The 26,797-nt window shown below is 44.0% G+C and overlaps 1 protein-coding gene and 1 long non-coding RNA gene across 2 annotated transcripts; both read right to left on the minus strand.

The window, feature by feature from the left end:
* Positions 1–333: 333 nt before the first annotated feature.
* ATP4B (ATPase H+/K+ transporting subunit beta) lies at positions 334–4,032 on the minus strand (the record flags this gene model as incomplete). The annotated part of the gene is made up of 7 exons (XM_084495725.1): positions 3,814–4,032; positions 2,823–2,951; positions 2,515–2,628; positions 2,132–2,331; positions 1,302–1,358; positions 672–764; positions 334–495 (listed from the first exon to the last, which is right to left on the minus strand). The coding sequence occupies exons 1-7, from the start codon at positions 3,923–3,925 to the stop codon at positions 334–336; spliced, it is 867 nt and encodes a 288-aa protein (XP_084351851.1). The 5' UTR covers positions 3,926–4,032.
* A 4,621-nt stretch (positions 4,033–8,653) lies between these two features.
* LOC311422557 lies at positions 8,654–15,806 on the minus strand. The gene is made up of 3 exons (XR_014685411.1): positions 15,647–15,806; positions 9,447–9,690; positions 8,654–8,820 (listed from the first exon to the last, which is right to left on the minus strand). It is a non-coding gene; the product is annotated as an uncharacterized lncRNA (long non-coding RNA).
* Between the last annotated feature and the right edge of the window lie 10,991 nt (positions 15,807–26,797).

Raw genomic sequence — 26,797 nt, forward strand, 5'->3', positions numbered from 1 at the left:
GTTTGAAACGTAAATGAAAATGGTATTTTGATCCTGTGCTTATTTTCTTTGAGGACACACCTGCTGGGTTTAGAGGAAACTTGTTTTGCACAAGTATTTGCACGGAGGCACAAGCGAGCTATGTACATGCAGGGTGATCCCTATCTCCTTCGCACACGGAAAGTGGTATCTTGATTTTTAGTTATATGGGTTGCCTTTCAGTAGAAAATGTCTATTTTCACTGCAATTTGAGTCAATTTATCTGGAAATCATAGAAAATAAATATGAGTGAATGCAGTAACAGGTAAGTCACTCTTTACAGATGTCTTTCAGAAGTGTCTCTGCTGCTGCTGCTTAGTCTTCTATTTTCAATTTAAATTCCACTTTTCCTTCGTAGGGATCATGAACATTGTCAAAGGTAATCCCAGCTCCAATGATTTTGCACACTATTTTGAGTTCTACGTTCCTTGTAAGGTTGAGAAATTTCACAGCTACCAGAGGATTGCTGTAAGTAGGCTAGGAGAAAAAACAAAACAAAACAAAACAATGGGTACTTTAATTTTATGGTTTCAAAATAAACTCTTGAAATTAACCTTCTCTCCAGTTCACGTAAGATCACAGAAACGATCAGACAGGCATTTCATCTGATTCACAGATGAAGAAAACCCAAGCTGACGTAAATGAGCACCCACCTGTGCCTTTTTTCCGTAGTAAGGGAAGTAGTGCAGGTTGAAGGTGCCGTTTGCTGGGTAGTAGTCCACCTCCAGCGGGCGAGACTCATCGCCCTGTGAAAGCAAGAGAGGGGATTTGTTGGCCAGCCCTGTGCAAATGTTTTATTGCTGTTAAAAGCTGCAGAGTGTGTATTAAAGCGCGAGTTCAGCAGTCTGTTTAGTGCCAATTTTATTTTTCAAATAAAAGTGGAAATCTCCTGCTGTTACTATTGCCAAGAGAAACAGCCAAGTGGTCTTTTGTAGCAGTTGGGAACTCAATGAATTAGGATCTGCTGAAATTTGCAGAAAGCCTGCAGGAGTTGCTCTGATTCATAAGCTTCACTACTGGGAGAGGAAACCAAATAGCAAATGTTTCTGTGTTTTTCCTGCAGCATGGAAAAACAATTTTAGGTGGCTTAAAAGAAAACATTTTTTTTTTCTTTTTTTATGTTCTTAGGATGCCTGCTGGTGCCAGAAATTGCCCAGCACTAAGAACATTCCTGCTGCGCTTTGCCAGAATGACCCGATTTCCAGAGGTGTGACCTTTCTGTCACAGCTTGCCCTCAGACCTGCAGTGCTTGAAACCTTTGAGCCCAGGCCTTACGCACTTACCACGTATGTGCAGTCCACTCTTGGTGCAGTGCCGTTACCGGGGTAAAACTTGATAATCTGAAACAGAAAGCACACATTTGGTCATCTTGGAATTTGTTTCGAGAGGGAAAAGTGAACAAATGGTTAACTGAGCTTCAGGTGCTGCTTAATGTGTTTCTGCACAAGGCACTGACAAACTGATCGGCTCATTTGAGGTACCCGGTGTGGAAAAAACTTCCTGGGTTGATGTTTAGGAGTCAGGACAGTGCATCCCGGGCTGGTCAGTGCTTTAACACACCCAGGTTGCGTAGTGCTGCACCTCCTGGCAAGTCCAGCTCATCCCCTGCATGCAAGGGTTGCTCTTTCCGAAACCCAGGCAGTCGGGTGTCCCTTAAAGCAGGTAGTTGGGTGAAAATTACAAAGAAGCTGTGCCTGTCATTATCTCTCTTGCTAGGAAGCCTTGGCTTGAGCAGAAACTCTCAAGTCCATTTGATCCTGTCAAAATAGTAGGGTCGTGCCCTGTGGCAGCAGGAGCAAAAGGAAGTAAAGTCCCTTGAGCACTGCAAACATGTATTTCTCCTGCCCTGGCTGGCATGCAGCAAGCAAAAACTTTCCTTGGGGAAAAAGATTTTCCTTGCAGGTTGGAGAAATAAGGTGTGCAAGAAGCACATCTCTGAAATCACTTCATTTATGGCTCCATCTTCACACTTTAACTGAAGCCACGGGATCTGTGTATTGCAGGAGAGAACCACTGGGGCAGCAGGCTATAGAGCAGCTCCCCAGCGGAGAATCATGAGACCTGGTGACTCTCAACTAATTGTTTCTTCTCTGCAGTCCGAGGCTGTACTTACCCTGTTCATTTTTATAATAAAGCAGGGTTTGCCTTCTGGAAATCCAAAAGTAGGATCTGCGATGCCAGAGCAGTTCTGAAGCATATCTGATGTAAATTTGCAGGACAGCTTTGTGTTATTCGGCCCATCAAAGGTGTCCTGGATGAAGTACTTGTCACCTGTGCAGTTGATGTTCAGATGCTGAGCAGCAGGGGTATAGGCTAGATTTGTGAAAGAAGAAAGAAACATTCCTCCCTGAAGAAGTTACACAGCCCAAAATCAGGCTGCAGCTTCTACAGGGAGAAGGGATGTGATGAGGGAGATACAGGCACTGGGGTGTGATAAGGGAGATGTGACAGCACGTTTCTTCAACGTGATGCAGGAAACCTCACCACTTCTTTTACCTGTCAGAAAGGTTTGAAGGGTCGTCACCAGTCGCTCCCAGGTTTTGTTTTCCGATGTGTTGTAGTAGATCTGTAGTCCTCTGTCCCCATACACATCCGGGCGTAATGTCACACCTTCGTAAGGGAAGGCAAAGCAGCAGAGGTGCCGGGCACCCGTTAGTTTGCTTAAATTGACAACAGCCTTCATGCCCGGCCTCCCTATCTCTCAGAACACCCCCAGACCCTCCCAGTGCTTGGGGCTTTAAGTTGGTAAAGTGTTTTCAGGATGAGGCTAAGTTTTTCAGGGATGGTTTGGGCAGCAGCTGTACCTGGGGACTTCAGCTGGTCTTGATAATCTGGCTCGTACGGGTTCACCGTTCTCATTAAGGAGTATATGGACAGCGCGAACAGCCCGGTCATCACCACGTAGAAGGCCAGGTAGTAGAGGCTGATCCACACTGGGGGAAAAAGGAGGTGAAATTCTCCCGGTAGAGCATTCAGCTCCTTATAATGCACAGACTAAGCAAAAAAGCCGACGTATTTCATCAACAAAGACAAGCTGCTGCTTGTGCTGTTTGGATCAGGGAGTGCAGTATTTCGGGTGTGCTGATTTGAGACCTGTATTGCCTCTGACATCCCAAACCACCTTCTGCAAAACGCAGCGCCTTGCCATTTCATTACAGCATGAAATTTAAAATAATGCTCTGTTTCTGTATCTGTGAGCACAATGTAGACACAAATGGGAAAGGTTCACCTTTTGGTCTGATTTTTGTTTTCAAGAATGGCCCATAAGCTGCACTCACAAGTTTCCCACCAGAAAAAAAAAAAAAATAATAAAAACCTTCTGGGAGCTTGCAGCTACCCTTAGGGTCTGTGGGAAGAGCAGGGACCCTCTTTGAAGTGTTCAGAGCTGCACTTCTCAAAACATAGCTCATAAAACACATCGTTGTTGCGGACACAAGTTTGGCTGTGGAGAGGGAGACTCAGCTGAAATATGCATTAGCCCACTATGATAGCAGAGGAGATTTGCTAAACAGACAACAATTTAGAAGGGAAATTCAGAATAACAAAATGCATTTCCAGAGAACTGGACAAAAAACATTTTCTCACAGTTCCCCAGCTAGGTCTGGAGAAGAAGCTGCTGCCATGGCATTAGCACCAGCCAGCCCAAGCGTATACGAGAACTGATGTTTGCAACGATTAGGAAAAAAATCTATCCATCAGCACATTATATCCCATTCATCAGGACAACGCTCCCTCCCCCTGCAAGGTTTCTAAGGGTACCGAAGGAAGAGGAGACCCCTGTGCGTGGGAACGTACCCCAGTTAATCAAGGTCCTTCCCATGAACAGCTTCGTTTCGGGATTCCAGACAAAACGACGGAAATTCTCCATCCGTTCGCTGCAGGTCTTCTTTTCGTTTAAAGTTGCCATTTTGTCACCGAATTTCCCCCAAACACGTCCTCCTCAGAAGCTGAGAAACACAAGGGATGCCCAAACAGTTGCCCAAGGGAACTACTTCGGTTTTTATACCTTCTGCTCTGCTGAAGGTCAACGAGATTACTTCCTAGACCAGTGAAAGCCCCTGCCCACGGCTATTAACCCGCAGCAGATACAGTTCTTTATATGCAGTGCTGATAACGACTGGGTGTCCAGGCTGCCGCAGGAAAGTTGGCTCCTATCAAATGCCCTTCTACTTTCTCTTGGCCACCTCCGTAGATCGGCAGAATTACGCATTTTGCAGAGTGCCTTTAGGGCTTGAGATATACTCAGTGTGATAGCGGTTATCTAAGCAGATAAAGAGAAGGAGAAATTGTTTCTCTCTGGTTTTACTTTTTTTTTTTTTCTTCCCTTTTTTATTTTTTCAATTGACCTGTAAATAGCGGATGCAATTCTCCCATTACAACCCATAACACTCTGCTCAGAGATACGGGATTGCAGTGGGGTGACTTGGGCCAAAACTGACTGTTTCCCATAGTATTTGCCACATTTCAGAGCTGGGGAATTGAAGATAACACTTTCCATGCGATCCCTGATGATGCTGACTCCAATTCTGATTGCCCTTTAATTCAGCAGGGGCAGGACTTCCTCCCTTTTAAATCAGAGTATTGGCCTGCCTGGAGTAGTGCCCCAGACATTTGTCCAGCTTGTATTTCCCATAGAAATGGGAGGAGGATGAGCAAAAAGGTGCATTTAGTCATCACACCACGAGCTGGCCAATATTTAGGACAAACATGTTAAAATAAGACAAGGAGATTGGGCAGTGGCCTGAAAAAAAAAAAAAAAAAAAAAAAAAAAAAAGGAAATCAGGCACTTATGCAGAGGTTAAAAGGATTGTCAAGGTTCCTATGAAGCAGTTTTGGAAAGGATAACAAAGACGTGAAGGACCTGGAGGTAAAGCAGGCAGGAAAACATCAGGTCCTCAGCATGACCTCAGCCTTTCTGTGTGGAGCAGTAGCCATCCTGGTGAATCCTACGGAGGGGAGTCACTAGACGTGGAGTTAATTTTAGGAAGAAAAAGAAGGAAAAGTAAATTTTGACACTGCTTGCAGAAAGGTGACGATTCAGCAGTACAACACTCAGCGGTATTCAGGGAGGCAGAGCCTTGGGATGCCACAGGCAACCGTGAGCCGCACGGACACACAGTGACCTAAGTGGGTGACTTGGGTTAAAGCTCCTTATTTCTAAGCTGGAGTTAGAAAAGTTCATTGAAAATTGAAAATGAAAACGTGCAAAGTTTTAACAGCAGCATCTACAAGGATAGGTAAGGATAAGTGGGAAAATTATTACAGGTGGAAATCTGCTCTGACTGGAAGTGCCCAAAATGCAAATTACATAAGTAAATTAACCACATTAATACAACAGTGTAAATAAAATCAGAATCATTGAATTATATCCTTATTTTGTAACGAACTAGACACCTCATTTAAACTTGTGCATAAATTAAATACATACTTATATTAAAAGCAAGAAATTACAAAGCACATTTACATTAAAAAACAGAAGGAAAACAAAGGGTGAAAGCCAGATGGCAGTGGGTGGTCACAGAGAGAGGGCTTCTCTCTTCAGTATTTGAAATCATCAGTGGAAACGCCAGTGAAAATGAAGGATGCCAATATTTGGAGAGGGATGCAGCAGCAGATAAAAGTGGAGAAACTTGCATTTTATTGAAGAAATCGCTGGGAGTTTCTTAATGGAAAGCCTTGCTGGTGCAGTCTCGCCTGATTTCTAAAAACAATTAAAGAAATAAGTGGCTAGAAAATAAATATAAAGTCCAGACATCCTCCAGGACACTATTTGCAAGCACGAGGAGGGCAAGGGGATGACAGGGCCTAAGTGAGATGAACTTGTGAGATGACCAGTCTGGTGGGCAAAGGCAGAGCCAAGGACAGCATGAATGTGATGACAGCAGAGCTCCCGGTGTGGTGTCCCCACGGGATGGAGAGTGGCCGGGCAGAGATGGTGACAAGGGGAGGCTCAGCCAGGGTCACACCTTCTCGCTTGAGTAGGTTTAGAAATGTGCCAGGGGGAACCTGGGGACTTCCCAGCACTCTGCAGACTTAGAACTTGGGTGTCTCCTCTGCAAGGATGGAGGAAAAGTTTGGAGTGAAAAGATTTCTAGCAACAGATTTTCCTCCAAGTTTTTTTTTTTTTTTTTTTTTTTTTTTTTTTTTTTTTTTTTTTTTTTTTTTTTTCTGAGATATGACTGCTGGGTTTTACCTTAATTAATTGCAAAAATCACCGAATTGCAAAGGAGGCCACAGGAACCTCCCTCTTCTCACCTCCTGCCATGCCTAGTGGATATAAAACTGGAGAAGGAAGGCTGTGAGCATAGGGCACTGATGCCTGTGGGTGGAGGTAAAAGCAACCCTGGGTAAGCAATTTACTGGAGATCAGGGTCAGGAAACATCAGTGCACACAGAGGTGAAGGCAGAGATCTCGTGACGTGCCACCTGTGTGGCACAGCCGAGCCATGGGCACAGCCAATGTGCAGCTGTGGCATTTTCATGGAAATTTTGTGCATGTGAATGGGAATGAGCACTGCCTGTCGAAAGGGTTATTCCAAAGGCTCTCTGAAGGGCTCACAGCCACTAATTTGGGAGGACCAAACACGTAGAGCTACCCATCAGCGTCCAGTGCACTGCCCAGATGCCCTCATCTTGCTGCCAGCTCTGCTCTGTTTGCTCTGCCAAAATCCTACAGCCTTTTGTCCTTTGGTTACAGAGCCGTGGCCAGGGGGTGGGCATGCGCGCTCCATCCGGAGAGCAGCGAGGTGTTTAATGTACTCGGGGCTGCTTGCACGGGGACTGGTGTTTGCTTTCCCCAGCTGGTATTTAATGTCTGCATCTCCGACCTTGGGCTGGCCGCTGGGCTGAAGGACGGCCAAGCGGCAGGGGGAAGGTCGCACAAGAGTGTGGCACAGGACTGGGGGTGAGACCACGGCCCCAGTTCCCCCTCCTGGGTAGGCAGCAGCGCTTGCACTGGTTTTGGGGGTTGCTTCAGGCTCTTCTGCCCAGCCCAGGTGGTGCTGGGGATGCTGAGTGCATTTCTCTTCTCCTGCTTGACCTCAGTGTGAGCAAAGCAGAATCTGGTCTCGGGGAGGCCCAGACTTTCCAAAAGAGTAATGGAGAACATGCTCAGGAGAATAGTGCTGCTGTGATCAGTGATAGCTGAATCTGTATGTACAGAGAGGGTTTGTACAGTCATTAAGCTCAACTAATAAGCTTGAACCTCTCTTTCATGCCTTAAATGTTAGATCCAGCCTGAGATGCTATCCCTCTGGGATGTTCTCTTCAGCAGAAATGGATGATGGCACACCTCGTACAGTAGTGGCTGAGCCTGCCGTATGCAGAGCTCACAGCAAGCCATGCCTGCTTGCACTGCTGTAGGTCTGCATGGCACCAAACGGGAGCTCAGTGTCAATGTTAGTAAAACATTAACATCACTCAGTCCTGATAACAGCATGCCAAAAGGGAAATCTGTCGTGGTGCAGCAGGGCCTGGAGGAAGGCATCCGCTGGGCTCCCTTCCCTCTGCGTGTGGAGGGATGTTTTTTATCTCCAGGGCTGAATTTTATTTCAGAGTCTTTCTTCTCTCTTTTTCTTCTCTCTTTTCCACTGCATTGTGTGTCTCACTAACTACCCCTTCTATTTGCTTCTCTCTTGTGTTTTGCAGCTTGACAAGAGAAAACTTGTTGGCATTTTTAAGATTTGGGGAGAACAGTTGTTCTGCATTTGAGACTAAAGACATCAAAGTTGCAGTCTGAGGAAGTCAGGGGAAGAAACCAGTGAAAATATCTTCGAGCTGTGATGTTCCTACTGTTTCTAGCTTTGGGGCGAGCGATAAGAGCGAGGCAGTTTAGGGGCAAGTGCAATGCGGGTCTTACAATAGCAGCATGACCAAAGCTGTGGAAAAAAAAGGAAAAGAGAGAGGCAAAGCAGCCTCTCTTCAGGGCTAACCCACTGCTCACTGTGGTATTTCAGAAAGATCTTGGCTGGCCTCTGCTTTTCTGCTCTGCTCCTGTTTGTCCAAGGGCTGCTGACCTGACCCATCATTAGCCCAGCCAGCTCCCTCCACTCCCACTCGACCTCCTGCAAAACTGAAGGAAATTACGGCTGTGAAACCTTGCAAAAATAAATCCAGTAAACCCCAGTGATGTTCCTTTCAGACTGTCAGTGAACGAGTGCCGATGCCTGGTGTTGTGGAGGCAACATATAACTAACTGCTCGTGGTGTTTTGTGAATGATGGAGGGTAATGAGGTCCTTGGAAACATGAAGCATCTCATGAAACATATCCAGCAGTCCTGGCCTCATCGATTTTTGCCAAAAGGATTTCTCTATCAGCACAAACAATCACAGCCAGTGGCACTTTGCTCCCCTCAGGCCACTGCAGCGTCTCGCTGCATCCCAATTCACTCTGTGTGGCCCCCCCTCTGAGGGGCTGCTGCCGGGCTGGCAGCAGGAGGATGTTTTCGCGAAGGGAACACTGAATTTATTTTATTTTATTTATTTTATTTATTTTTTCTCCACACGAAGCCAGCGCCGGGTGCCCCACAGGGCCCAGTCGCGGCCTGCTCCGAGCCGGCTGCAGGGCCTCGGCCGCACGGCGGGCGGCAGCACCGCGCAGCGCACGGAGTCCTCGGCGGCGAAAAGAGACACAAACGTTTATTTTTTCTGCTTGCACTTGTTGAAATAAACCATTTAGTTTATTATTTTTCTCTCTCTCTTCACATTTTTATTATTATTATTATTATTTGTGAGGTGTGAAGCAGTCAAGTGGCCTTGCAGGCCGCCCGGGAGGTCACAGCCTACTTCTTCGTGTGGACACCTCTGTTAAAAAAAAACAAGTTTAAAAGCATGTGGGCTCCCTGTCTCACACATTTTGGGTAGCACTGAGTGATGCTTATTATTAACAGGGATTTTTCATTACTACTGGTTTGTTACTAGACACGAACAGCTGGTAATCTTTCTCCTTTCACATATCTATATCATAGATCCCCATGGCCCGGTCCCTTCCCACCCCAGTCTCTCTCTGGCCACCACTGTGAGGTGCAGGGTTCAAAGCTGGGCACATCTTCCTACATCCACAGGAGGCTGGATTTTTGTTGTTGTTGTTTGTTTGTTTGTTTTTAATGCTTCTGCTTTTTACCTTCTTGTGTGGTTAGGTCTGAGGAGCAGGTACAAAAAAAAGTTCCGGAGCTATAGGAAAATCATTTTATATTCTGATGGGCTACTGCAAAATAATCCAATTTGGTGCCTCACTTCAAGATTTTTCTATCAAATAGCTTTAAAACCTAAAGATATAAAGTTTGTCTGAACCCCAGGTGCACGTGTGTGCAGCAGGTCCAGAACAGAAACCCTTTGCCCTCTCCCATACATCCCACTCTCCCACCCTCCCAAATCCTGCTCTCCAGCCCTATCCCCACCCCACTTTAACCATATTTTCTCTTCCTTACATTTCACCCTGCAGTAATGCCAGCCTCGGCTGCCCACAGGCTTCTCCCTCCAGCCAGAATCTGCTCGCTGTGTCCCGGAGCCTTGGTCTCCACATCGGAGGGGACCTCCTGGCCCCATGTGCACCTCTTCCCACTTCAGCTTCATGCGGACATTGTGGACTGGTTGTCTGAAACAAATCTCCTACTGGGAACGTCGCTTCCCCTCACTTCTGTCTTCTTCCTTCATCATTCCCTGCTTCAAAGACTGTAGAGATATTGCTCAGCGATGCTATTAATAATTTAATAACTCATCAATCTTGCTTCTGAAACCAAGTCTCCTCTGTTATTGCCATTTTCCTTTGAACTCCTCTCAGCTTGTCAGCATCTTGAGGGCAATCAGGCACCCAAAATTGAATGCTGTTCAAGATGTGGCATCAGCAACCACAAAACCACTAAAATCAATGAAAGTGCCCCCACTGACTTAAATTTGTTTCGGGCCCAAAGAGAGGAACAGTGCCTGGTAATGTGATGTCTTAGCACAAGCCACTCAAAATGACTTAGGACATATTTTTTACAGCCCTATCAAATTGCAAATTCATGTGCACTTACTGTTCAGCAAGTTCCCCATACCGCTGCTGCTTCTCAGAGCCCTTCTTCCCACTGAATTTTAGCCATTCAAGTATTTGCCTCATGGCTTAGTACCTCGTACATTGCCACAATGAAATCTGTATTATTTTTTGCTATTTGGTAAATCTATCACTAACACGAGTAGCACATTGCCAGTGATGTTGTGAAGGTAATGAGGTACCTGTTCCTCGCTAAATGCACAGTGTATTTTGAGGAGGAGATTCCTTGGATCATGAATACTCTCCCAGTTTAAACTGATAAACTGATATAATAAATTGATTGTGTAATCCTAATAAACTGATTGTGTAATCCTTTTTGTAGCCCCTTCTTCTGCACTGAAGTGGCATTAATGTATTTCCCTAGCTCCTTCCTTTTTGTGTTTTTAAACCAAGGTGGTATATTCACCTTTCTTTGGGCCCCTGGGAAGGAGGCTGGTCCTCAGCAAGTTTATCAGGGATTTCTTTGGCTCATTGTGACCAAAAGTGATAATAATAAATAAATCAGTGGCTGATTCCTCTTTTGCTGCTGTTCTTTGTAATACTGTATTTGTTAACAGCATAAATCCCCAGAGGCCTTACTTCCCCTACTGGTGCCAATATATATTATTATAATTTATACAGAGAGAATGAAACATATAGGTGCGTATATATAGATATATCCATGTATTATTTATATATTTACACAATTGTATGTACTTATATCTTCCTTTATATTAAAAAGGCTGGCTTTTTTTTTCTTCTTCTTCTCTCTCTCTTTTTTTTTTTTTTTTTCTTTTTCTTTTTTTTCTTTTCATTTTTTCAGGCTAAAACAGGGAAATGAAGCCAGGTAGAAAGACGTGGAATAACCTTCCAGTATAACCAGAGTGTCTGTTCGGTGGCTAATGAGCTCACTTTAGCGTACAGACATCCTTCTCTGCTGCCTGTCCCTCTGGGGCTGCTCGGCTGTCCCCCTGGCCTTGTTACAGCAGACTGGCGCTCTTTTAAATGGCGTGGCTCCAGTCAGTCACTGCGTAAAGAGATACTTGACTGTGTCAAACAAAGCCTTCTGAGCTATTGAAAAGCATGATGTGCTACAAGGGACCCCAAACTCAGGCCAGGTTGTTTCTGAAGACAGCTCTCACTGCCCCTTGCTGCTGGAAGGATGCTGGAGGGACTGTTTTGCTGCTCTTCACCCATACCCACAGCAGCACCAAGGCACAAGCACTCCCTGCAGCATCCCTGTGGGGCTGACCCAAGAGGATGAAGTGAAGGGGAAATGGCCCCCAGGTCCTCTGGGCTTAGCAGCACACAGTGGCATGGCTCTGGAAGGCACCATAGGTCTCCCTCTGCACATCTCCTGCAAAGTGCCTGCTGAGAGGCTAAGGCATTTTAAAATGGTGCCTAAATCAGTGAGGAAATGGCAAAAACAGCACAGTCAGAAAAACAGAGGCAGAAATATTCCTCTTGTTCCAGTAAATGCTGGTAACTGGGAAAAGATGAAGAGGATTTTCCTGATAGCATGACTGTAAGTGCTAAGGAGGGATCCTCAAGAAAAGAGGAGGGGAGAAATATCTGAGGACAAGAGCTGAGCACAAGCAGTTTTTTTCATCAAATGATCTGTGTGCCTCATTGTGGACCTATTAAACCATTGGTCTGAGCTACACTGTCTTCTGGTATGATCTTTTATTTAGCATTAAGAGGTACATGGCTGCAGAGGAAACCATTCTGCTTTGGGCTGCTTGTCTACAAGACAGAAAATGGTGATTTCTGAGACAATAAGCAGTTTTAATGGGGATACCATGAATAAAAACACTGGCTGAATCAACATTTCAAGGGAAGACAGGCAGAAAAAATAATTCTAAAACTGAGTGCTTCATCAAAACGGGCTAGGAGCATTTATGGCACTTTTATGTTTAGCTGACATCCTCCTGTGAGACAGGAACATCTCGGGATATTGCTGTGCTTCAGAATGTGAGCAGCACTGTGTCTTGGTATCGATGCGACTACCTGGGATCAGCAGCAGTAATCAATAATGAAGCTTCAGGTCCCGAGGGACCATTATGAAGTCCCGATGTTCAGAATTGATTACTGCTATCTGCGGAAGCTGTGGAGATGCTTGTGAATACCTGGCCTGGCTCTTGAAACGTATCCCAATTTTGTTTCTTAGTTCTCTCCTCTGTTAATAGACTTGTTCCTTCCTAGAAATACGAGTTAAGATCAGCAGACGTAGCGTGATCAATGGCAAAGATGGTTTTTGTCTGACTCACACAGCGCCACCAGAAAGTCGAATTGTATGCATGGACCATCGAGCGAAGACAGAAAGAAAACAACAGATCTGACTGAGCCTTTGGGTTACCCCAATGACTTGAAGGACCCTGTGTGAGGCTCGTGGTACAGATCTCAATAAAAATGTTCCCCCTGCTGGGTAGGGCTCTTCCTGCAGAGGGTCTTGAACAAAGGGAGCCAGGGCAAGCCTGTGGCACGTCCCGCATCTCAGCTGCCAGTCAAGTTTCAGTCAGTTTCTCATATCAAAGGAGCAACAAATCAAGACACCCTTTGAATAAGTAGAGTTTACGATGCTATTTTATGTGTTTTTATGTTATTCGTAAGAAATGTGCTGTAGGTTCAGCAAGCCCCTTCAGAGGCTGGTGTTGTGTGGTTTGGTATTTAGGAGTCTGTGCACTGCCAGATGATTTGGGCAGTATTCGAGAAGGTTCTCACCTCCCCATTAATCACTGAGAGATGCCTGAATAACGATAGTCCTCAGAGCACTGCTGCTATGGGGGGGAAATTATAACAGAAGACAAGACCTGGTTCATCACAGGGTCATGTAACATCTCACTGTGAGCAACAGCTCTCCTCCATACTCACACTGCAACAGAGATCCACTCACACAGGACCCCAAAATATTCCCTACAGGAAGGCCAGACCCTGGTGAGGTGTTTACAGATGGAGACTTGGAGGCAGAGGGCATTCACAAGACTTGCCAAAAACATATTTAGGACTTGACCGTGTCTGATAATTCTAGACAGGCTTTTCCCAGCCCTAAAACGTGTCCAGAAATAGATTTTATCTTGTATTATTACTTTTCTCCCTGGACAGATTTTCAACTGGCTGCAAAAACGAAACATAAATTTATCTATCAGGTTCAGAATGATGGTTTCAGTGCTTCAGTGAAATCATAAGAGCTTATTTATTTGCTCAGTGAGTGAGACTGAGCAAACAGTCCTAACATTTTTACAGTCTTTTTCTGTTTACACGGGTAGTTGTGCTTTATATTCCAGGACATACCCAGGATGAACAAAAATATCCTGCAGGTACAAGTCTGTGATGAAGATCTCAGGCTGTATCGTGGTAGTGAATCAGATGTTAAAGACGGGGTGATAACTTCTCACAACCTGTACTGGATGCTATTTCTGTATCAAGGAAAGTGAGTAGGAAAAATCATCCAGGTTACTGATTTCAACAGCACAAGGGGCTTTGTTCTGCTGCTCAAAATCACTTGCATATATGCAGATTGTGCTTTTTTTTTTTTTTTTTTTTTTTTCCATTTGAGTTTAACAATTCATATTTCTCCTCCTGCCCTTTGTACATCTCTTTGCAATCCACCACTGTGAGATTATTTCCAGCAAAGTTTGACTTCACACTGGAAATACAGCTTGGTAATAACATGTAATAGTGCTTATCTGCAAAAAGAATTAGCGGGATGATGCACGACAGAAGCAGAGGGAAACAAGCACGGTAAGAGAGGATGTAATGACAAATATCTACGACAGGCAACAAGATACTTTCCAATTAGGAAGCCAGAGAATCGTCTGAGGAGTTCCTTTCAATTTAGAAAAGACATTAAGGCTTGTTCTGCCTGTAACCATATATACACAGAAATTCATAGAATTCAATCAAAATTTCTCTTTGCTTCAATCACTAAAGCACAGAAAGATCTTAATATGGACACTTTTTTTTTTTTTTTTTTTTTAAGCCTACGGTTATTCGTGCTTTCTCTCTTCTTTTCTATCTGCTTCCTTTACTCTGCCCTTTGCTTTTCCAGATGCTTTGAGGTACCTGTGCTTGGCCAGTGTCTTCTCACATCACCACTGTTTGCCCCTCTCCAGCTTTGCCCACCTTGCTGAGAGCCTGCTGCTGGCTGTGGGATGCTTCTGGAAGGGCACCTGACCTTGTTTCTGGACATGGCAGCTGCCTTCAAGTCACACATTGTGCTGAAATTGCCAGTTTGGGGGTTTCTATCTTAGTCACATCAACTGCTTAAGGGGCTGTCATGGCCTTAATCCCTTTGAGAGTGAGGGGACAGAGGGTCACGACCACCATCTGTGCCAGTGGAGCTGACTCTTTTCAACAGCTCTGCATGCTTTCTGAGCCCAGGCAACTTTTTAGCACATGACAGGTCTCTGGCAAGGCAGCCTACAGACTACCTGCATGTTATATGCATGGGGATTTGTCTTTCTTTTAAACCTGCTGCCTGCCAGGCTCGTTTGCTACCCCGTTTTCTAGTCTCTGACTAGAAGAGACAGCCATGGATGACTGGCTGAGACACTGATGTTTTTTCAGACCCCCCTCATGCCACCCCACTCAGCTCTTCTTCAAACCTTTCAAATCTTTAGTGGTTCCTGTTGCAAAGGCCACCTGGTACCTTTGATCATCCTGACTGCTGATGCAGAGATGCATCCTGACACGTCCTGATGCATCTCTGCGTCTCTTCCAGTTCTGTCTTTCTGGATATGGGGAGGAGGGCACAGAATTCAACTTAAGAAACGTCTCCTCCCTGTAAAATCAATGTATCTGTCCAACACAATCCTATGGGTGCCTGTCAGTCACTTACAGAGTGACTTACAAAGCAGGACGCGTCCAGGAGGGGCAGGCAGCTATACAATTCCATTAGAGCCCAATAAATAAATGATAGATTGTCTGGTAGGCTGATCGGGGCTATCAGATGTCCTTTCATAATAAGGAAGTCTAAAGCCTCGTTTTCTGCTGGGAGAAGCCTCCCCCTGCAAGCAGCACAGTACCTGGAGAGGTATTGCTGGCTGCTGCATTGCCTCTTGGGTGGGTTGTGGCAGAAAACTTGGCTTCTGCCTTCTGTGACTGCAGTCCGTCATGATTTCCTTCAGTGGACTCCACAGTTTCTCCAGGACATTGATGAGATATTGTGAGACAAATCAGCATACACGCTTTGAGGTTAGGAAACTAGCCAGTACGCCATCACTTCTATTTAACGTGATGATGGGACGTGGACTGTGTGGAGGAGAAATGCTGTCCTCCTCTCTATGAGGATATATACAGACTGTTAGAGAAGCAAATCCATGGCAAGAGGGAAAGAAAGCTGACTTACATTTTTCACTCTTTACTAGATATCCTTCTCCTTAAGTGGCTCTCTGTAAGCACTCAGCAATTGATTCTGGAAGGGCAGGGTGCCAGGGACACCTGAGCACTGTCTATTTGCAAAAGAACAAATCCGATCCCATCGATATAATGAAACTGAGCTGGACTGAACTAGCCCAGCACACCTCATATGTCTGTGAGTTTACTGGGAGGCTGAAAGGCAGGGAGGCAATTCACCCACATGCAGATGCATGCTTGATGTCAGTGCAAACAGCCCACCTGTGGTTTTGAAGCTGCCCCATGACGAGCAGAGTTGGCAGAGGCTGTATCCTATGTTCCCCTCCCCTGTGTAAATTCCCTGGGTCCCCCCAATGTGGTTGGTCTCTCCTTGAAACCCCTCTGCAGCGAGGGCACCGACTTGCTCCTGCTCCCTTCATTACCTGGTTGCCTCTTTCCTGAGCAGGGTTATACTTACAAGTCTATCCCTGTGCCAGGTGTGATTAATTTGAGGTGGGTTAAAATGTTATTAGAGGGGATTGGTAGGCAGCACAACTGCACAAATCTCAGCTTGGATAGAACAAGGATAAAAAACCCCTGGAGGGAAAGAAAGGAGGGAAATAACTTGTTTTCAGAGACCTCCATTCATTCATTGACTAAAACATGGGTTAAGCAGGGCTTTTCCAGGCAACATTCTTCCTCACAAACCAGTGGAAGAACATCCCTGCATTGCAGGCACAGTTACCACACAAGGCTGAACCTACAGACATGAGACATGAACCTACACGGACAGATACATTATCTGCATATTGGCTAGCAATAACCTGCGAAAGAAAAGGACCTTACAATTATTCATAACAAAGAGACTGTAGAAACAGGAGTTTGGTGTCTATTTTAGATTGTGAGAGAATGTCAGAAATCTCACTTTAGGGAGTCTCCATTTCAAAGGGGCCAACACTATCTGGATTTTGACAGGCAAGTCAGCTGCTTGGAGGATTTTCTTCTATAGCAGCACAGCAAACACCTGTACTTAATTCCCTTCGTATCAACCAAGCTCGCTGGTCCTTGAACATTGCACGTATGTTTGGGTGTGCCCAGGTAGAAGTGGATGTCCTGTGTATTCCCACATCAGATATGTACTTTGCTAAGCACTAGCTCCTGTATCAGGACTCGTCAGGATGCATGGATTTGCTTTTTCAGTTTGGTCAATATGGCTCTGGGACCATAGCTCAAAACTTCAGCATTTCCCTACGTAACCTCTTTCAGCCTCTTGGCGACTGACTTTCAGAGATAGTTATCTCTGTTTTCACCTGGGAAAAAGGACACAAGATCTCAGATTCCTCCTGATACAGAATAAGAACTCATTTTTTTTTCCCATGTGAGCAATTCTGGCTCTCTGGCTGTATTGCCTCTTCCTGCAGTGGCACTGCTTACGGTGTATAACACATTAAACCAGGTCTTTCTAAAGGAATGAGATATCACCCCCGATAGTCTTAGAAATCCTAACTGGCAACCTAAGCACCCAGGCATTATTTATAAATGAAAGCAAAGTAATCGATAGCAGCAATACAGACTTGGTGTTCAGTTTCCCTTTCCGAAATTTCCAGTGGTGTTGCTGTATGCGGCACCACAGCTCAGGGCTGGCTGCTACAGGGTATACAGCTGAACATGTAACACAGCCAAAATTAATTTTATTTTTATTCAGTATTTGCCATATAACTGGGCAGGATACATGTGGTGCTTCAGGATATGGGGTCTCTTTGCTCTGCCAGAGAAGTCCAGCTCCAGCCAAGCTCTGTTCTTTCTTGTTTCCCAACTTGCAGACCAGCCTTTTACATGCCAGGTGCTTGCCAGCTCTTCCCCTTTCATGACCTGTAATATGAATAGATGGATTTATCATCTCTTTCATTTAGTCCTTTCTTCTGCTCCAGCCCCCAGATGATGGCCTAATCATCTTCCTGGCAAGGAGGGCTGGCTGACTCCTCAGATGTTAAACAAGAAATGCATTTACTTCAGGGACTCCGAGGCAGTCCTGTCTGGCTGCTTGCATGGTTGGCGTGAGCATTTTTAGAAAGCAGAGTATGGTATCTTCATGGGATGCCCTGCTGAGCCATGTGAAGAGCATCCTCACATGCAGGCCATGCTGGTTCAAGGCCCTCATCCCTGGAGGCAGTGCTCGGGCCACCAGCACCTAGAGAAACTGCTCCTGTTTTTGGCCAGTGTCACATCTCAGCTAGCCAGGGCTTCAGGAGAGAGAGAAATGGCACTAGGAAAAGCAGAGCTGTCAAAATCCCCCAAGCTCTTGCGCCCAAAGCCGATAGGAAATAGCCTGGGGCCTTGAGGCAGGTCTGTCACGATTACAGAGAGGCGATGCAGAAGATGAAAAGCAGATGAGGGAAGGGATGGAGCATGATCAGAAGCCACGGTCAGTAATCAGATCGGATCACAATTAGGAGCGAGTGCTCTGCGATGCCCAGTGGAGGAGGGGAGGTAATCCGATTGCAGAAGCCCCGCCGGAGCGCCACAATGCTGGGCCTGCCATTTATTCAGGCAGCAGGAGAGCACCACCAGATGCACATCATCATTATAGAAAAGAAGCATCCATTTCTCTCTTGTTCACTGTGCAATTAATTAAAGAATTATCTTTGATTTGCAAAGTCACCACAAGGTTAGGGTCAGTTTATGTCTTGCTGAAAGCATGGTCGCTATCTGAGGAGCTAAAAAGCCGCTTCGTTTGCTGCCGACCTCCCTGCTATCCCTAAATCCTTCCTCTCGCTTTCTTCCTCCTTTGCCTCAGCCTTGCCTCAGCCTCTTGCTCCCGTAGGACCCTTCCCAGGGGCATCCCCCAAAATACTTGTAGGCAGCATGACTGCTTCAGACACATTTCCAGAGCAAGTCAGGAGAAAAGCATAACAAAACTCTCTTGAGTAGGCCGGACATGGCCACCCTCTGACCCCACTGGGGTGTTTGTGTCCCATTTCTTTTCTTTCCACTTGTGTTTCTCCTTTCTTTTAAGACTTCGACCCTCAAAAGCCAGGTCCCAGCCCGTCTTTTATCCTCCCTCATATGGAAGCCAGGAGATGCTGGGTGCTGCATGAACAGCACATATACCGCAGACTCACCGTGATGATCTCCTAAAAGTGTCATTCATCAAAATGGAAAGGATAGAGGTCCCCACAAACAACTGCCATGCATAAATACACGAGGAGATAATATTAAGATTAAAGACCTGATGCCTTTTGTTTGGTAGGGAAATATTGGATGTCGTATAGCAGGAAATTTTATACACAGTAAAAAAACAACGTCTCATAAATCAGCAAGTAGCTTCTCGTTTAAAAAAAAAAAATCTAAGTAAGAAGTAAAAAATGGAACAAAGTGCTCTAGGAAGGGAATGCCTAGTGCTTATTTATGGTGCACTGTAGTTAAAAGGGCAAAAGGAATGGTAGGCATTTATGTCCAAAGCAGAACTGAACACCCACCTGCATGCATGGGAATTGTTTGCTGATAATTAAAAGTCTCTAAAAGCTGGGTAAGATTAAGGTTTGTTGTCAACAGGTGGCCATAATCTTCCAGACTGATTAAGATGGTTTTGTTGAACAGTGTGGAAGTTCTCTAGATTTATGAGGATTCTGTAGTAATTAAAGTTATTAAATACTTGTGTACAGAAAGAACAACCTACATGCATCAAGAATTAGAATGATGTGCCTTTTTTATTTGACCACTTTCAAAAATTGCTTTCATTATAGCAGGAATGTTGGTCTCAGTTCTTGCTATATTTCCGTGGCTTATATTGCTTTATTATCATTTTTAAAATTTATTATCCTTTTTCCCAGTGGAATGGAAAGTGGCCTTGTGTTCATCATGGACAAACACCATGCACATGAGCCCAGCAGAAAGCTGATAGAGGTAACATTTACACAGTAGTTCAACCCATGTTAATAGAGGTGTTTGTCCATAAGTTGATGATCATACAAGTTCTGCCCAAGTTGAATTCAAACCTTGGAAACAGCCCAGGGACTGTTACGCAGTGTGCATGGAGTTTGAGGAAGGATCACAAAGAGTGGTCTGTAGCAATGCCATTCTCCAAGATTTAGGTACATCCTAAATGGCTGCAGGCAAGATGCCTCTGTCAAGGGCCACGAAGGATGTGGATTAATGGTGTACCAACCATTAATGGTGTTGACAGTAGCCCCGTGGCACTCAGCTATCTGCCTCTGAAAACATTAGTACAGGATTTGAAGGAAGAATTGCCAGGAATCTGTGAAGAGATTTAACATATAGCTATGAAACAATGACTGGGAATGGAGCTTGTCCAAACCGAGGTCTTTAAGCATCACACTATTTCTTTATGTTGATATTAAATAATTCTCATATTCATGTTGTAGATTATGAATGAATTCTGTTGGGGTTCCAGCTTAGCTGGTGTGTTCAGGAAACTTGTGTTTAATTTTAGTCTGCATACCCTGAATATTTCCTTTTTTTTAATTTATTTTTTTATTTTTTTTTCCCCAATTGTGTGAATTTGTGAATTTTCCAAAGACTGTGACTTCAGGCCTAGCTCGTTTGACTTTGCTAACCTCAACTGTGCCAGATTCTGACATCATGCATAAAAGCTTCCTACAGATGTAAGAAGGGCCAGGCTCAATATCTTAAATTATGCTAAGTGTACTGTCAGGATGGAGAGCCCTTGGGTCTCATGCCATGTCCCTTGAGCATGCCAGGCTGGCATTATGCTCAGCAGGAATTTGGATGCAAAGGAAATGTAAAATCAAGGTCCATACAAGCAGACTTGGTTTAGGATATAAGTGCTCCCAAGCGACTAAAAAGTAACTTTGGAAAAGTACATCAGTAATCTCTGCTCAGAAAGCCCTCCAGGGATTATAAAGTGGATCAGTAAACTTCGTTATTACTAAAGGATTTATGTGGAGAGAAAAATGCCTTTACTTGAAAGAACATGAATTAAAACTTAACAGCCAAATGAAAGCCCTTTTGGAAGTATTATTACAGGAGAAAGCAGTAACCACCTATAGCACTTGCAATGAGCCGCTGTGTATTAGTAGGTGTGATCACATCTACTGACTCATTTGGACCTCGGGGTAACTATTATTTAAAATGAAACACATACATAGCACGTGGAGAGCTGTTTAACTCAAATGCAGCAAGCAGCAGCCAGGTCCCCTGTCTCCTCTTTGTCCTGTGCAGCCCAGCAGATACAGGGAGCCATAAAACTGAGTCCCTCCCTAAAAGTCCCTCCGCAAAGCCAGAATTCACTTTTATGAATGCTGATGCAATTCAGATTTAATGCAAAGTTCCCATTTCAAGGTTTGTTGGTTTGATTTTACTAGAATAAGACCAAAAATAATTCAGACTCAGAAATATTTATTCTTTATAACTGAATGTCTAGGCTATGCTAATTATGTTACTTTTATTATAGGTTGTTCATAACCTTTGTGCAGGTGAAATTTTGTTTGCATAAATGTTCAAGAAACAGCTTACCTCTGTATAAACTCAAACATTGATGAGCAAGCATTGTAAGAGCTATGTCAAATTGTTATTCACGTTTATCTTAAAAGGCTTATCTTCCTAGGCAAGGTGGGCACGTGGGCAGGAGCAGGTATGTTTGTGCAAAGGGGGCTGAAGCCTTGGGTTCAGGAGCCATCAGCTCCCCACCATCATGGCAAGGGACTTCAGTGCCATCCTGGGAAGTCTTTTGTCTCCTTGTCCCTGTGTGGGCATAACACGAGGCTGAGGACATACAACAACACTGAGGCAGTAATCCGAGGGGAAATCCTTCGTTCCTTCATTCTGGGGCAATGATCCCATGCCACAAACATTGGAAACCATCGAAGAGAGGTGCCTGACCACACACCACAAAAATAGATCAGTGAGAATAGATCAAATGAATGGCTTATTTCTTGTATTAAATTACATCTTTAGGATTAATTATGGTAACACACATATGCATAGACCTTAAGATCAATTCACAGGGAAAGGGTCAATGTAAATTCAAAAATTTTCAAATAGCTACAGTAAAATATCCTACTGGTGCTGAGCCCCACTAAGGATGGGGATGTGTGATACAGCTCATGCCTTTATGAATCCAACAGCATGTTCTAATAGGGTGCATGAGCCTGTCTGTATAAATATTTAAATAGAAATAGATACTCCCATAGAGGGGAGTAATGCCAGTGTGACAGCTTTAGCTATGTGCAATTGCATTTCATTCACCAGGTATTTTTTTAACATCTCACCTGCACCCTGTTCCACTGCTCTGTATTCTTTGGGCTTAGTTTTTGTATTATAAAACCCTGATGCTTTCAGGCTGCTGCTGCCACGGAGGATGAGCAAGTGATGCACTCCTGCCAGCACCAGTTCTCAGGAACCATTCCCTTTCTGAAGATGGATCTTTCTCCTACGCTGTCTCTGCAGTGTTTTTCCTCCCGTCCTTATGCCCTTCATTATCCCTCCCAATGACACTAGAGGTGAGGAAACATCTTAATTCCTGAAACAGTCAGATTTAAGACCTGAAATCTCAACATGCAACAAGGCCAGCGCTGAAGGCTTTATGCAAGTGGAAATGGAGAATAAGAAGAGAAGAGAACAGAACAGAATATTTCACGAAACAGGAAGGAGAAGAGACCAGCATCTTCTTCTCCATTTCCCCTCCTCAGGAAGTTGTAGGGAGCAGTGAGGTCAGCTCGTAGCCTCCTTTTCTCCAAATAGACAAACCAAGAGTCTCCAGGCTGCTCTTGGAAAGGGAAAGATACATAAATATTAGCCTAAATAAATATTCAATAGTGTTTTCTTGGAGGTTATTTATTAAAATATTAGGTTTCTTACAGCTTCATTTATCTCATCAACATAAACAGAAGTTTGATTTGTAGGTAACTGATCACAGAATTAGAACTTTAAGAACAAGGGCCAGGAATTCAGGAATATCTGTTGCATTTATGCTGCAACCAAGCAGATGCTGTGGCTAAGGGGAACAACCTGAAAAATGACGTCTTGATCAAAATCTGGGAAGGAAATCAGAACTGTAGGAGACCTTGTGTGCAAAGCCATCACAGCTACTTAATAAGTTTAAGTTTGTTGAAACATGAGTGGACAAAGTTAATGCAATATCAGATATAAATGGTCATTCTCAGTCTGTGAGGCAAAAGAAGTGCCTCACTTACCAAGGTATCTGTGTACCGTGAACAGCCAGCTCACCTCCACATATAACCTATTTTGTCTCTTTAAAAGTCCATGAAATCAAGAATGATGCACATGTACCTCCCCAAGCGTGTCGGTGCTTACAGCCCACAGAAGCTGATAGATTTTTCCCTCTCAGTCTACTTTTAACCACTTTTGTTGCTGGCACTGAAAAAGTGCATGATGGGAAGGCTGATTTTCTGCTCTCAGCCTGTTTTTCTTATCTGTTTTCAAGCATGCATAGGCAAAAAAATACATTTAAAAAAAATATTTTATTTTTTTCCCCTCTATCTAATGCTGTACCTTGTTTGCTGAGGAGAAATAAAGCAGCTAATTAAAAAGTGTCTGTCTTCTGAGGGTGCCCTCCCAGAGACTTTGAAAGTCCTCCTGAGCAGCTCTCTAGTCACTTGGTCGCCTTTTGAGCTGCCTCACCGGACTGTCACCCTTCAGCTCCCTTGCACCTCTGCCAATATCAGCAGGGCTTTCTTCCAGGGCAGCAGGCAGTTCTGCATGAAAGAGAGTGAGTGAGACAGAAGGGCTTTGATTTTGTCCTCCTCCTGCCACTTAAATTCTGTGGGATGGGCAGGGTCCTTCAGGAACATCCTCTTCATCTCCACCCAGCCTCTTGCATCCAGCGTCCGAAGGGCTCTGTCTGTGGGAATCCACAGAAAGGGAAGATGCAGCTTTGTTAGGGGGAAAAAATCGATGTATGAGAGAAACGTCTATGACAGACAATTGAAGGAGACAAAAATGGGGGACAGAAGTAACCTAAAAGTGATGCGTGCTTCCTAGACCAAGTGTATTACTATCATTAGCATCAGAAGAGGACACCTTCACAGAATCTCTTTCCCTCTGACAACTCAGATCAGGGGGACAGAGGAAGATGTACCTGTGTGAAGTGTTCCCTTTAACTCCTCTGCATATCATGAAATCATTTAGGTTGGAAAAGACCTCTAAGATATGAGATATGAGAGCCTTAAAGCTGTGAAAAAGAGACGGGGGGAATGAAAACACTTTTTAAATTTTCCAAATGTAGTTTTCTTCTGCACATTTTTTCCCTTAGTGAAATGTTTTGGGCTCTGCATCTTTTGTCCTCTACCCGGATTGCTAAGCCATAGTCCATCTCCTGGATGGTTAAACCTGCCTGGCAGCGAGTCATGGTCCACCAGCTCCTTTTAACTCTCTGTTACTGATAATTTACTATTTTACAAAACAAAGTGACTGGAGAACTCTAAAATGCTGCTGAAAGTGTCTTGGCCCTGAAAGTAGAGAATGCATTTTAAAACCCGTCACCTTTTTTTATTTCAACCCTCCATCTCTCCGTATCTCCACAGGCAGCCCATGTCATCACAAGCACCATTAATTCTGGTACTTTCAAATCAAGCAGAAGAAATAAACCAGGCTGTTGCCCTTCCTTTGTGTTGCCATCATGAACCGAGCTAGGAATTTGGAAGATGAAGTAACAGCATTTTAACGTTTAATTGAATACTTTCTTCCCCACAGAGGTATCAGCAGAGAATGGAGCATCATCTTTCCTTTTAAAATTAAAGGTCAAGCTTGTAAATTACAATTCTTACAGGGGTTCTTGGTGTGGAACTTGCCTCTTGGCTCTCCTCAGTAGCAGGTAAACTGTCAAACAGCCTGTCGAGGTAAGGAGGAGAACCTTGTAACTGAGACTTTAAATCTGAACTGAACAAAGCTGTTGAGCACATACTAGAGGAAACAACTTTGCACGGGCAGAGAGAGGAGCAAGGAGTTCTTTTCCATCACTGGGACTGCTTTGTGCATTGTCTGTGACTTTAACAGTGTCTGCTCCAGCAGACAAGAAGGGCACCTTGACTAAATGTGGCACTAGATGATAGAGGATAGGTGCAGGATGCTTCATTTACTTTTGGACTTAAAAAAATAAATTAAAAAAAAAAATCAATGAATAGTACAATTCACTGTGCTGCTAAAGGAATTTTTGAAGATGCTTTGAGACAGGCAAAATAATTAATCAAACTTTATGTTTACTACTTAGAAATGTAATTGAAATTATGCTTTTTAAAAAAATACCAGTACCACATCTGCATTTCAGGTTGATTTATTCTTTCAACAATGGAATAGATAATTTTGAAATTTAAGCCACATTTTCCAGAGGAGTTCCTGTAACACGCATTCCAAAAACTGATGATCCATTTCTGATTGCACTGATAGAGATACAGCCATATGTATACACTTTTACCCATGCACAAATTCATGTAACAGTTCACAGGACAAATTAAGTGATTTCATTTTTTTGCTTGGTCCCCCTTCTGATGTGCTATCATTGCTGCATTGCGAGCACACTTCTACTAATCATCTTGCAGAGGTAGACATCCAATGGCTTTTGGTATCATGTAGCAAGTGTTTTTCTTTGTAAGGGCAACGTACCTTTCCTCAGGTTCATTCTCCTATGGCTCTAAATACACCTGACATTTAACTTGCCTTTTTTTTTTTTTTTTTTTTTTTCCTAGCACTTTTCAGTTTGCTTCTCACCCCCATTGAGACATCCCACTTCTTCACGTGGCATACAGATGTCTGTGGAACCCCTTGTCAGAAAATGCCGTGAATCCTAAAAGCTGATAGAGTTAGCAAACTGACTGCATAAATTGATGGATGAAAAGCCTATGGAAGGCAATTAACTCCCCTTATGACACACATGTACCTGTGTGTCATTCATTTATCTTGGATACCTCTAAACACTGTTATATACAGCTGTACCTTTTTGAATCCCTTTTTAGGCTGACAGCCTTTTAAATCTCCTGCTAGTGAAAACACAACACACCACAACAAAATACACCTTGGAAACTGGCTGGAGCCAGGAAGCAGGTTTTTTGAAGTGAATTCTCCAGCAATTTTCTTTTAATAGCCAATGACTGTTTACCTCATGGTTACTTATCCTGGACCTTTCTTCGCTTCCTGCATGATTTCCTTAGAATGCCCAGCTGAATTACAGCAATGTATTCATAGAGGGACCGTGCCAGTAACTGTGCCAATAAATACCATTTATAAATTATGAACAAAGGAATTTTTCTTACCTCATGGTCATAATCCCATATCAGTGGGTGAGCTGGCTTATTAAGAGCCCTGAATTTAGCCTCAGCGATGACTGCTTTACTGGTTTTCAATTAGGGGTTCAAATAATGGGAGGTGGGGACGAGCCCTAAACTTTTCGAGGAATACAAACGCACTCTGACTATTAGGGTGAAGAATTAGGAGCATCAGGATCATTTAAGAAATAAACTCCTGCTGAGAGCAAAAGTCATGGAAAAAAGCTGGGTTTTGTGCTTTGAACTTTATTAAAAACAAATAAACAATCTTTCCTCAAAGACACTGCCACCACCAACAAAAGCCCACAATGGATTTCCAAAAGGGGCTACTGAGAAAATAACTCATGAGAGAAAGAAGCTGATATAATAGGACTTAGTACCAAACCAGACCTTTCTACAGAGAAACAGTCTAAATTACAATAGTACAGAAGGGATGAAAAAAGTAGCTGGAGTGTCATGCCCGCAAGCAGTCCTGGAAGATGGAAAGTGCTGAGGTGCTTCCACTGTATGATACCACTCTATTATCACTGATGGCTGTGATGGGATAGAGGGCGTATTAAATTTGTGGAGGACGTAAACCTGGGAGAAACTGTTGAGTATGTTGGAAAAAGTATGCTGGTAGACAGGCTGTGAGTTCAAAGTGATCTTGAATATTGCCCAGCCTTTGAGCATCATCCTTTAAGAAAGGAATGGCCTTCACAGTCTGTGATGACACAAAGACAAGGGGAAAGCAATAGGAAAGTCCACTAGCCTAGAAAACATGACCTGTGAGGAATAACCAAACAGGCTGTGTTAGTTTAAAATAAAGAGGAAAGTTCATGAACCCACAGGATACAAATTTCATGTGTCACCAACATCATCTCCAAAACATTCACCAGTATAAAGATGATCTGTAGGATGGGAAACAAAAACCTTCAAAGCTGTAGTGTGCCACAGGAAAGGAGTAGGAGAAATCAAGGTCATTGTGGAGGCCTTCGGGCCCTCTACCAACAGGGAACATTTTAGGTGAGAATGCAAACATTATCCTGACAATTATCTATGCTTCATGAGACACAGTCTCTGGAAAAACTCTTAACACTCTCGCCAGCCTGCCCTTGAAGCATGGGGACTTCTGGGCACAGATCTAGCAAATTATTTAATTTTTACATGTAAGCAAGTACATAAGCCAGAC

The sequence above is a fragment of the Aythya ferina genome, assembly GCF_964211825.1.
Source record: "Aythya ferina genome assembly, chromosome: 1".
Taxonomy (NCBI): Eukaryota; Metazoa; Chordata; class Aves; order Anseriformes; family Anatidae; genus Aythya; species Aythya ferina.